At 41.1% G+C, this 12,695-nt stretch overlaps 1 protein-coding gene across 1 annotated transcript in view; it reads right to left on the reverse strand.

The window, feature by feature from the left end:
* Nucleotides 1-324: 324 nt before the first annotated feature.
* Nucleotides 325-12,695, reverse strand: part of Oprm1 (opioid receptor mu 1) — a 57,239-nt gene continuing 44,868 nt past the window's right edge. The window contains exon 4 of the mRNA XM_052750926.1: nt 325-8,191. Coding sequence (XP_052606886.1) covers nt 8,153-8,191 — 39 coding nt within the window. The 3' untranslated portion in view covers nt 325-8,152. The remainder of the gene's footprint in view (nt 8,192-12,695) is intronic.

Consider the following 12,695-nt stretch of genomic DNA (forward strand, 5'->3'; position numbering starts at 1 on the left):
ACATTAAAGGAAGGACACTCAGAAAAGAATGCTGTATGCTTTTGACCATTCCTCTGTGAATCATTACAACCAACCATGTGTGTACATCTCTGGCAGGGGCAAAGAGGGCACAGATTCCCAGGAAATACTTTTGAAAGGCAAGTATGTGTGGAGTGTGTGTGTGTGTGTGTGTGTGTGTGTGTGTGTGTGTGTGTGTGTTAGGGAGGCTGTTAAAAACAATTCAGCTAGACAGCATTCTGTGTTCATTGCTATACCCATGAATTTCACACACAGTTTTGGAAGATATGATTATGGTTTCATTTACACGGATACAAAAATCTGCAAAGCATGAACTATGTCACACTTCTTCCTTTTTTTTTTAAATTATTTTGTGTGCTACTTGCTGGCATTTCTCCATAACTTAAAATGTTCCATTGTCATAGAAGCTGACCTTATATGCTGAGCAGCAGGATTCCAGATTCACTTCACCCTTGAACTTTGAGGAAAGGGGTCAGTTCCAGTCTCTTGTACCTCAGAATGCAAGGAAGAGATGCATGAGTGGGAGGCTCAATGGATGCTCTGCTTAGAGTAGACTCAGGTCTATGGTCCAAAGGACACTTTTCTGCCTCCACTTCTGCAGCTGGAGAGAAATGCAGCTCCCAGGCAATGCTCTACTTAAAATATTTAAACTTAATGACGTGAGCATCTAACCATATTCATTACTATATTTTGATTTTTTTCTCCGCTGAAGCATTATGAGTTATTTTTAAACACTGTCATTGGTTACCAGAATGTCAAATGTAATTAAAACTATGAAGTACGTCTTTTTTTTTTTCTAGCAGAAATTGTCTTTGAATATCAAGAATGCATCATTGGTATTATAAAAAATTCAATGACAAGCAACACACCTGATGTTTAGACTTACGCTTTTCCTTAAAAAAAGGAAACTTATTTATTTGTTACATTGGATAGCTATTGTTCAGTATATTTTTAGAAAGCTCCATTTGCAAACTTATTTACTTATATTCCATGTAACATAATGAGATGAAAACAAGACCACTTCACATTTCAAATTGTAACTATTAATTAGGTGAAAAGCTCAGGGAATGTATCACCAAGTGGAAATTGCCATTTCATTTTTGATTCTAATTAAATTAAAATATCATTATCTACCTGTTTATATATTTCTTTTGTATTGGTAGATATGTTCCTAAAGGCATATAGAGTTCCATATAATGGCATTGATAACATTATGATCCCTATATAATTGCCACATAATAGGGATATGTGTGTATACATATATACATATTAACATCTCTAATTCAGTTCTGATCAGTTTTTGTGAATGATTTTCTCAAACTGTGTACTAAAATTCAAATGGTATTTCTGTGTCCAGGAATCTCCAACATCATATGATGTTGACATGAAGTTGTTACACTTTAAAGTATTTATAAAGTATTATAAAAGACAGAACCAGCTGTAAGCTCCTAGGCTCTTCTACCATGACAGAGTCAAACTGACTTTTGTATATAGAGCCAATCTCATACTGCTTTCCTAATTTTCTCTATAGAGATGTCTGAATACCAAGCAAATGCAAACCAGAAAGAATGCTTCTGGTTTAAAATTTATGTCAGAAATAGCCTTGCCATTCTCTGGCAGTTCCCACTCACTGGATTCCTCTTTGCTCTCCTTCAGTTCTGTAGGTAGCTCTTTTCTTCATGGTGTCTGCGGTTGCTGGCTTCCAGCTGTCTCTGAGAAGCCAGGCTAGTCAGAGAATAGCCAGCAGGCTGTTTCCTCTAGCTTCAGAATCAATAAGAAAACAGTAACCTAATTGATCTCTCAATTGTGTACTGAAAGCTTCAGTCTTACCATTAGGAAATCAGCACTCTAAAAGATACCCTAGTTTTTATAAGCACACCCCTGCTGTCTTTTCCTACAGATCACCACAATGGGTGGTCCCAGTGCCTAGATTTTACAGGAATTGTTGTGTTGTGCATTATAGGAGAGAAAGCATCCACTACTGGGAATTGTTTTGTATAATTTGGTTTATAGATTATTTAAAATATTTGTTTGGAAAGAAGGCATCCATTATAAAGGTGTGTAGGTATACATCATTGGGATTAGTGTCATTTCCCTTTGCTTCCTTCAATAAATGGATAAAGTTTATAAAAACAGTCAAAAACAACCTGGTAGGGTAGCTCTTGCCCATAACCCTGGCATTCAGGAAGCTGAGGCAGAAGGATCGCCAAGAGTTCAAGGTTAACCTAGAATACTGACTGAGTGTCAGGATAACCTGGAATGCAGAGTGAGACCCTATCTCAAAAAAACATAAAGAACAAAAACCAAACAAAACCTCTCCCAACAATGAACAAAACCCAAAATCTAAAGCCACCAACAGCAGTTCTTCAGGTTACCTCAGGATTTTCTTATTTTGCCCCAATTCATGTCTAAGTTGAGTGACTGAGTCACAGGCAAAGGGGACTCTGAGAACACTTGTCAGGTTACTGTCTGCAGCTCTGCGATTATAAATCCCTAAAATAACACGTTGCTTGAATCTAATTTGTATAGATTCAGTAGCTTGCATGGAAAGAACCAGCTGGGTGGGAGGCCTGTTGAATTTCTCTATTCCCTTGAGAAATAAAAGCCCAGAATTTCCATAGAGCAAATGAGTTGTGAGTTAATACAGCCCGATCAGTAGCAGCTCCCCACTGAGTGAGGAGGGGTGAGCCTGGGGGCAGGAGGGAACAAACTGTATCATAACTAAAGAGAGTACCAAGAGGCCTTGTTGTTTTCTGGTTTTTCCAGTATGGACCCCTGCCTCGGCAGGGGCAGGAATGCAAATCAGGTTTGCTACCTTCAGAGGTTCCGGAGAACAAGAGCCCGGCTGGTTGGGTTTCTTAGGTTGGTAGGATGGACACTGGACATTAAGTGCTAACGGGTTCTATATTTAAAATGATAGAGCACAGCAAGTCTTTAATAGACATGGCACAGTGTAATGGCCAACCAAGAAGTGAGGCCTGTCTCAGTAGGAAGTGCTGACAGGGCATCACACAAGGAAACCCATCTAGGGCAGAAGGGAGACGGGGAGATGGTGGGCGTTATTTCTAAGGTGAATGCATCTGTGTAATGACACATGTTTCAGGCAGAAATGAAAGACCCTGCACACAACAAAAGACGAGCCATAATGACAAGCAACATATTCCTCAGTTAGAAAGTAAGCAAGTAAATAACAACCCACACGTCTTAGAAAATAGGCAGAGGAGGACCCAGGCTTCACCAACACTTGTGAGCCGTTTGGGCCACATTTGCTTCCAACAGGACCTTCTCTCTTTTGAAAGTGTCGGGTAGAATCCTACGAGGATAAAGTCCACTCATTTATTTAAGTATGAATGAAGTTTTACCCACAGCAAAGGAAAAACCATGTGCTGTTCTTACAGAAAGAACACAATCCAACACTACATCTGAGCCCTGGGCTCTAGAAAGGAAACCTAGTGCAAATGGTATATTCTTGTGTGAGGACCATGAGAATTATAGTGTCACTCAAGATCCAGCCCGATCCAGGGGCTCACCTGCAGATCTTTGGAAGGTATACTGAGAACTGGCCACCTGCACTGAGCTTTCCCAAGGACCTTAGCAGCCTGACTGAAGCTATCTAGGCACCTGCAGCCTGGAAGAGATAGGCACTGAATTTGAGACCTGGTTATTTGACTGCCACACCAAACGGTGATATTGCCACTGTACCAGATCCACAAAGTATCTCTGCAGACTAGGTGACCATCTCCCGAGGGAGCCAGGACATGGAGAGCATCAGACACTGGAGTCAAGCATTGTGAGGTGTTGTGCTGCTTCTGCTCTCTTTGAAACAGAGAAAATCCCAGAGTCTTCTGCTCTGACCTGTTTGAGAAATCGTATTTCCAAAGTCGAGCGAATGTAGCATCTCTGCCTTCTCTCTGATATGCGTTAGTTAAAACAGTTTTAATGTGCTTAGGTTACCCAGCTCACGGCTGCTATTCCATGTATGTGACTGTTCAGTTCAAAACAAATTCTTGGGAAATTACTGCTGCCTTTATTTCTCCCCTTTCTCTTCCTGCCTCTTCCTCAGCCTATACTACCACATCTCTTTGTGTTTCCATTTGGCATTTAGTAACTTTGTGTTCATGGAAAATTTCCCAACATTAGTCGAAAATGCCAATTAAATAAAACATTTCCATGTTTGAAGCAAAACAGCAGAAGTTTCTTTCAAGAGGTTTGAAAGGAAATGGAATATCACAGCCTGCTTTTGAGACTCAGTTCCTTTTAAAAATCAGATCACGAGGTGGGAAGAAGGAACTCATAGACAGCCTTTAAACACTCTTTTCCTGAAAGATATTTTTGGCTACTAAATACTTCTGTTATGGTGCATGTGACAATGTGGAGAAAAAAAATGTGCCCCATCTCTCCAAAAGGGCTTCTGTTCTACTTCTCTGAAATCACAAAAGAGACATGCATTGTCTACAGAGGAATTGCATATATTTCTGAAAGCCTAATGTGATTAGAGCGATTTTAAGCAAATCTTAGATTTCATGAGCATGATTGTGCCGTGAGAAACAAACTCTATTCCTTGCAGCTCTGGATGGCAGCAGCCGCTCATGGAGAGGAGCAGACAACTTCTCTATGAGACAGAATTAATGCTAATATTCTTTTAAAATCAGAAATGATAAAGTGTCCTTTGATCATTGTAAATATGTCTGTGTTGATGTTGAAACATACAGGATCGCCCTGGTTAACACTGGGTGGTTTAGACAAATGAAGGAGTGGCATTGTGTTTGTATTGTACCAACAAAGTTTTTTTTTCTTCTTCCAGGTGTGTGTATGTGTGTGTGATGATAACACCCACAAATGCAGCCCTTAGGCTGAAGCAGGAGGATCATAAGTTCAAGGCCAGCTGGGGTTACATTGTGAGCTGGAGGTTAACCTAGGCTGTGAAGCAGGAACCTGTCTTGGGAAGAAGTGAGAAATAAGAAAGGAAAGAAAGAGGGTAGGGCATTGGGATGAAGCTTTAGACTGTCAGATACTATCCAATGAATACTGTATAAGTTGGAAAACACTGAAGGGAAATATACCTATCTATGGAAGCAGTTATGTGTAAGATGCTTCTAGACGCTGGGCACATATTCTGAGAAAGAGCCACTTTTCAGGATTCTTCTCATCACACATTTAATATAGGTTCAATAACAGACTTTTCCAAATCACTTTGCACCTCCCATGAGTTTGAACTGAGAACTTCAATAAGTCTGTACTTGTGGCTGCACTGAAATGTCACACAGAGGAAGGCAGGAGGGGTACTGCTTTCTCCTGCTGTGTCCCACCAATGGCCCCACCCACTTTTTATAGTCCCAATTCTAAGCTTCAGTCATCTGCTGTTTGCAATGTATAGTGCCTAAAACACAGTCATGCTAGTTATGTTAATCAGCACCACCCATCTGCTCACACTAAGAAATGTTATGGCTGTCCATGATGAACATCTTCACATACTGTACACGGGAAGTTGTTGGCACCTGCCCTTGCTCACTCCCTGAACAGTGGGCCATCCCATAATTCCTGGAACTTTTTATGACAGTGGGGAGTGAAGACTGTAGGGTGAAACCATTTCTGGTGAAATTCGATCATCTCCAGTAACTTGGACCGTTTTATGTGCTCTAAGCTGGGAACAAAGATGCGTTAGTGTTATCCCAAAGGTGGATATGGACAGTGAGGTCTCTAAGCTTCCTATGGTCATTGTTTTATTTGTTTCAACATTGATGGTTTTCATTTATAATAGAAAACATTTAATACATGACAGGTCAAAGTTATTTTTTAAAAACATTCTATAGTTTAATCCTGATCATTTCTTTTTGTTCGTTTTCTTTTACCTTTAGATCACAATAGAAAGTTAACTCTGCCAGACTGAGGGCTCTCACTTCTCTCTGCCACTGAGTTGCAAGTTAGTTCTAGCACACGGGCATTGAAAGTGGCTTTCCATGAAAACTACTGGCAACCACTTTCTGGCTTTAGAATGCATTTTTAAAATGAACCCTTTCATTGTGTATTTTTTTTGTAGAGTCTAAGAGATGATATGGAAGAGCCTCATGCACATATATATGAAAAAAACCATGGATCAAGTCCTATATCAAATCCAAATTGCTCTCAGCCACATGCCAGATAAGTAACACCAAGAATGGGGTCAATTGAAGAGAAGCCCTGTGAGTAGAAACAACACTGTGCTATCCCTTGAGAGAACTTGTGTCAAATAGCATACTGGAAGCAAGAACGTTCTTCCTCAGTGCTTAGATACAGATATTTCATTCTCCCAAATGAGTCTCATTTACATTATCCATTTTAAAATTCTGAATCTTTCTAAGATTTTGTTTTTAATTACTTCTATCAGAAAATGTAAAAGCTACAACACAATGCCCATCTATCCTAGGATGTAACGTCCAAGAAATGGAGGTTATTAGAGGCATCATTGAAAGGAAACATTCAAAAACACTTATCTTGGATTTTTCTTTTCTCCTCTAATGGATACATGGCCGGGTCCATGTAATTATAGCCAATCAGATCTGAGACAGTAAATTCAGTTATTCTGATCTATGGCAACTGTCTTCCAGAAACTATGGAGTGCATTTGTGTCTTCTTGGACAGATGAAGGGATGCACATTTACAGTAGCATCTCCTGGCTGCATGCAGTCTCTGGAATCCGTGTGTGTGTGTGTGTGTGTGTGTGTGTGTGTGTGTGTGTGTGTGTGTGTGTGTGTGTGTGTGTGTGTGTGTGTGTGTGTGTGTGTGTGTGTGTGACCAGGGGCCTTGTTTTCTACTCCCATCTCCATAGAAGACAACCAAAGACTCAATTCATTTAACCACTGCTGACGAAAGTTCAAAGTGGAGAACTCCCTTGCATGGGCCATCTGACTCGGCCATTCTTCCAGATCTGAAAATAGGAGATTGCCAAATCTCAGCTGCAGGTCATGTCCATGAAAACTGGTCAGACAGGACTTTTCTTAGAGACGCTACATCAAAGATTGGCATCTTATCAAGGAAATTTTGATATTTAGCCAAGAACAAAAAGACCAGGATAATGATTATGACATTACATACATTCAAATCTTTAGGGAAAGAGGCCTGGGGTATTGTTCATATTTCATGTTCAAGTAACTATATAGGATTGAAAAATAGATCACATTTTTTAATGTGGTTGTTTGAGTCTGTCTTTTAATTATGTTTATTGGGTCCATATTTAAAAAACTGCTTAAACTTTTCTGGCACCCAACAAAAACATCTGTTGTTTTATCGTGCTGATTCAGAAGGCATCAGAGGAAATAATATAAAAGAGAGCATGCAGTGTGGAGAAATTACTGAGAAAGGAAGATGCAAAAGTCTTGGCTTCCTGCTTGGATGGCATGATGAGCTCACTGGGTAACTTCATGAACTTGACTTTGTGAACACTTGGAGGACAGCAAGGGAATCGGGAAGGACCATCCCCATAACTCCCAGGAAGTCCTTTCAGTGTGAGAATCAACCATTCTGCAGTTGACACTGTGTTTTAAACCCTTTTCATTTTCATAGTGGAGCCAGGGGAGAAAGAAGTTGTGTTCTTTCAAACAATACAAAACCAAGAAATGGAGGTGCCACTGATGTCTTAACTAGACAATAATTTCAAGGTGAACATTATAGGTCAAACATAATGTATTCCCTCACAAAAGACTAGAAAGGCTGTAACTTTCCATAGAAGGTGACTGGGTCAGAGGTCAGAGGTAGCATTTACTTTATGGGTTACTACAATGAATTTAACAACTGATGGTTTTTCTTTGATCAGGTCATAAGTATTTGCTTGAAAATAGAAATTCTACATACAGAAGGGTCATCTTCTATGATGACCCTGATTCACATACCACAGAGTATTGTGGTCCACTGGGTGTGTTTCCGTACACAAGCCGTATTCAGTGGTGTAACATCATCTCTTTCTTCCGAGTGCTTGATGCAGTATGAATGTCTCTCATGTGCAGAGTTAAGTAGCCAGAGAGGACAGACTTTGAATGATGCAGGATCAGGTGGTTTCCTAGGAAACCAGAGCCTCCTACACACCCCGACAGCAACCTGATTCCAAGTAGACGGCGGCCTCTAAGCTCAGAGAGGTTCTGGATGGCATGGGACCCATTTAGGGCAATGGAGCAGTTTCTGCTTCCAGATTTTCTAGCTGAAAGAAGAGAAAGAGCAAAGACAGTGAGAATTGGGGACTGGTCAGTGAATCATAAGTTTTTATGATATCTTCAGTATGTAAGACTGTACCAAACACTGTCGTGCGTATCTTCATCTGCAACCCATTTTTGTTAAGTACTCAGGCATTAATATTTTAGTTATTATAAATGTCTCTTAGGTCATTATAAATATGTTTTTTTTTTTTTTTTTGGTTTTTCGAGACAGGGTTTCTCTGTGTAGCTTTGCGCCTTTCCTGGAACTCACTTGGTAGTCCAGGCTGGCCTCGAACTCACAGAGATCCGCCTGGCTCTGCCTCCCGAGTGCTGGGATTAAAGGCGTGCGCCACCACCGCCCGGCCTATAAATATGTTTTTGTATATACTACTTATTATAAAGCTGTAACTGATGGTTTTCTTAAAAATTTTTATTTATGTTTCTTAGCTAGAATTTTATTCAGTAACCCATGCTGAGCTTAAATTTGAGATCCTCCTTCCTCAGCTTCTTGAGTGCTAGGATTGCTGAAATGTGCCACTATGGTAGGCCTTAGAAAATAAATTTTAAATAAAATTCTTTCTCTTGCTCTATTTACCTTTTCTTTTCCTGTTACGTCATTAATGACTGGACCAAAATCTCAAAAAGAAATTGAGTAACTTTCTTTTACAATTTATTTCTAGATGAAAACATTTTTTTTTTAATTTTTCAACCAATTATTACAATTTCTTTCTTTTTTCTGTCTGAAGTGTTGGGTGTGGAGTACATTGGCATTCAGCTCCCACTGCGAAGCATGTCCATTGAGCAGTAACACAAATTCTGCCCGGGTATGTGAGAATGTCGTGTGGCCTTATCCAATAAGCTAAGAGGATTATGAGAACGGAATGTCTTGCAATGAAGCAAGTTATTGTTTTTCCTGCTGTTGTAGCTGGTGAGGTATGAAGGTGTTTGCATGGTAAGTACAAAGGGTTGCAAGGGTTTTTACAAAAATTAATGTGTTTGAGTAAGTTTCAAACTTCAGGAAAGGTGCAAGAGTTGAATGGCACAAAAGATGTTTGTTCACTGGTTACACAGATTCATCTGTTAACAGTCATCCCACAGGCTTTCTCTCCTTTTGTCTCTTCTCATCCATATGCATGTTTTTGTGTACACACACACACACACATTCACACACACTATATTTTTAACCCGTTTAATGTCATGCCAGTATGTATTTCCTAAGAACAAAGACCAGATCAGATTGATGTCATCATCAGGTGTGGCTGCCCATCATGGACCACAAGTCACTGAACACTGCTGATGCTTATACCAGAATACAGCCTTCCCTGAACTGACCTTTTCTGTGACTTGTCACACAGGCTGCTGAGACGGCACAGGAAAATACAGTCCTGACCACTGTGTTGGTGCTTGATCTTGAGGAGGCTTGGTTATTGCTCCCTCAGGTGCTGAGACTTTAGCTTTGGGTCTGCCAACTGTGACAGAACCCACTGTGTGTATAGCTGCCATCTGGGCTCTTTGCATTACCCTGTGGGATTTGTGGATAGAGGCAGTGGCACCGACATGCTCACGCTCTGTTGTTTGCTGTACTGGGATAGCTGAGTCTTACTATCTTCTTGCTCCAATCTGTAGAGTGACTGCAGTGAGGCCACCTTCTCGCTCAGTCATCTCCTTTTGAGTCTTGTTCCTTTTTGCCATCTTTGAAGAAGTTGGGATTCAGCGCCAAAGTGGTACAAAAATTCAGGATGTCAAGGTAGGTGAAGAATTTTTAAAATAGAGGAAAGGCAAAGGTTCATGGTCTGTGTTCAGGCACATTTGGAAATTTTCTGTGGCTGGTAGAAATGTGGTGTAGGAGAAGGCAATGGATGGTCCACCTCTGTCCTACCTCTAGATAAAAATGAGTTGGGGCCGGGCGGTGGTGGCGCATGCCTTTAATCCCAGCACTCGGGAGGCAGAGCCAGGTGGATCTCTGTGAGTTCGAGGCCAGCCTGGGCTACCAAGTGAATCCCAGGAAAGGCGCAAAGCTACACAGAGAAACCCTGTCTCGAAACCCCCCCCCAAAAAAAAAATGAGTTGGGATAATGTATGGAGGCTGACAAGAGAGGGGTAAAATTTAACAAGTGTTTGTATTTGCCACCTGGGGGAACATACTATGAATTTTTATCAGGAAAACCTAGACCTAAGTTACAAGTAGGAAGATCTGAAGGGCAGCATGTCCCCAGAGAAAGTGTCATGGTACAAGCCAGTATTGATAGAGAAAGGAAGAGAGAATAGGAATGCTTTAATAGGATATGCCCTGTGGGCTGTTGGCTTTCCATCATTGTGAGGATGGTTGGGCAAAGGTTATGCTTTTACATGGCCACCAGAAACACACAGACTACCTCCCCCAAGACCCTATGTTTAAGGAGAATGACTATTATCACCAGGACAGATTCATTTCTCACAATGAAGATGACTGTTGATGACTATTCTGAATTTCTGTTTTAGTCACTACCTATGATCAACATGAGAAGACTTCTCTGCATGATTCCATGAAGAAGCTATTCAAAATGTGAAGACTGGTAATTCTTACAACTCACTTCGTGCTGAATGGAAAGACCTTCCCTCCTTAGGAGTATAACTACTGAGTTTACAAAATTGCCCTTCTGTCTGAAAAGTCAAATCCTTCACAAAACCATTCTTGCTAGGAGATCTTACACTGACAGTGTGCTTACTTACGCCATAAGCTGTCTAGGAGAAGAGGCACCACTCTCTAAGTCATGGGACACGCCTGAAATCCCAAAACAGAGCCAGAATGGGAAAAACCAACCCATTATAAAAACATCCAAGGCAAGATGGGTATGCCCATGAAGACTAGGATACCCAAAGAAGAGTCAATTTGGACAATCACCAGAGAAGCTTGGTCCAAACATCAAGCCATGACACTTGATCTCTGAGAAAAGGAAGATGTTGTCACAGGTTAAAATCTTGCTTCTATGGAACACAGTTCTCTTGTGGGGATTACCAGAAGAGCTAGGGGAACGTGAGTGGCTGTCTTAGAGCAATTGCTTCTTTATAGCCTTTCTTGCCTGATCTTGGGAGACCAGAGGGCTCATCCCATGAAATGTACAATAGATATGGGCAAGAGGGTTTAGGGTGAATATGAACTCTATCTCTTTTTGAAATATACCTGGTCACTAAGCACTGGGTTGTCTTGTATGGCTAGGGTCATGCACTTAATCAGACAGACTTTAAATCATTTGATAGGACATGGAGTCATTGTGAACATGAGTGAGGCTGATTGGACCTTTGGCTAGGCACCACTGTCTCTTTTTCTACTGATAATTGACATGCTTGTCTTGTGAGTACTTGTGATGTTCAAGCAGGGAGATTTTCCTCTTCTGTAAGAACCATTTGTAGAGAGATGATTGTGGGAGATGTGCAAGGAGATCATAGCTCATCTTTCAGTTCCCTTCTATGTTTCAAAGGGAAACAATTCAGAATTCTAGGAAGAGAATAGGAAACCACAGCCTTGATGAAAGGATGCTAACCCAACAAGACTAATGAAAAATGCAACATCTTGAAATAATCATGCTGTGTGGTCAGTGACAAAAGCTAATGGGATCTGGAGGCTTACAGTGGACGGTCGCCAACTGAATTCAGTTAACGTGGTAGCACTGGCTGCTCCAGTCTATAGCCTGCAGTCCTGGGCACTGTAATTGTAAATGAATCAACTGACTGTGACAGCACACGCTATGCCATGTTGGACTTGGGTCTTAGTTACTATTTTTCTGTTGCCATGAAGAGACCACAGTAACTTATAAAAGAAAGCATTTATTGGGGGTTTGGTTATAGTTTAGAGGGTAAGTCCATGACCATCATGACAGGAAGCATGGCAGCAGGCAGGCAGGCATGGCACTGGAACAGTAGCTGAGAGCTCACATCTGATCTACAAGCAGGAGGCAGAGAGAGAGAAAGAGAGAGAGAGAGAGAGAGAGAGAGAGAGAGAGAGAGAGAGAGAGAGAGAGAGAGACATAGACACAGACACAGGCACAGACAGAGAGACAGAGACAGAGAGAGACAGACAGATGATAGATAGATAGATAGATAGATAGATAGATAGACAGACAGACAGACAGATAGATAAATAGACACTAGGCTTTTGAAATCTTGTAATCTGAAAGCCCATGCCAGGGAGACACCCCCCTCCAAGGTAACATACTTCATAATCCTTCCCCCAAGCCATTCTATCAACCAGGGACCAAGCATTCAAATATATGAGCCTATGGGGGCTGCTCTTGTTCAAACCACCACAACTTTCATCTTGTATTTTTCTTAATCCTATTGATCACCAACGATGATTCTTTCCCTGACCCAAGACTCCAAATTACGTTGTTGTACAGCCCAAACACCAGAGTTACAGACAACTGTGAGTCACTCCATGTGTGCGCTAGGAACTGACTCAGGTCCTCCGCAAGAGCAGTAAAAGTACATGACCTTAGCCTTTCAGCCATCTCTCCCCAGCCCCGGAAGTAG

This window comes from Peromyscus californicus, unplaced genomic scaffold (assembly GCF_007827085.1).
Source record: "Peromyscus californicus insignis strain IS unplaced genomic scaffold, ASM782708v3 Scaffold_22__1_contigs__length_63687245, whole genome shotgun sequence".
Lineage (NCBI taxonomy): Eukaryota > Metazoa > Chordata > Mammalia > Rodentia > Cricetidae > Peromyscus > Peromyscus californicus.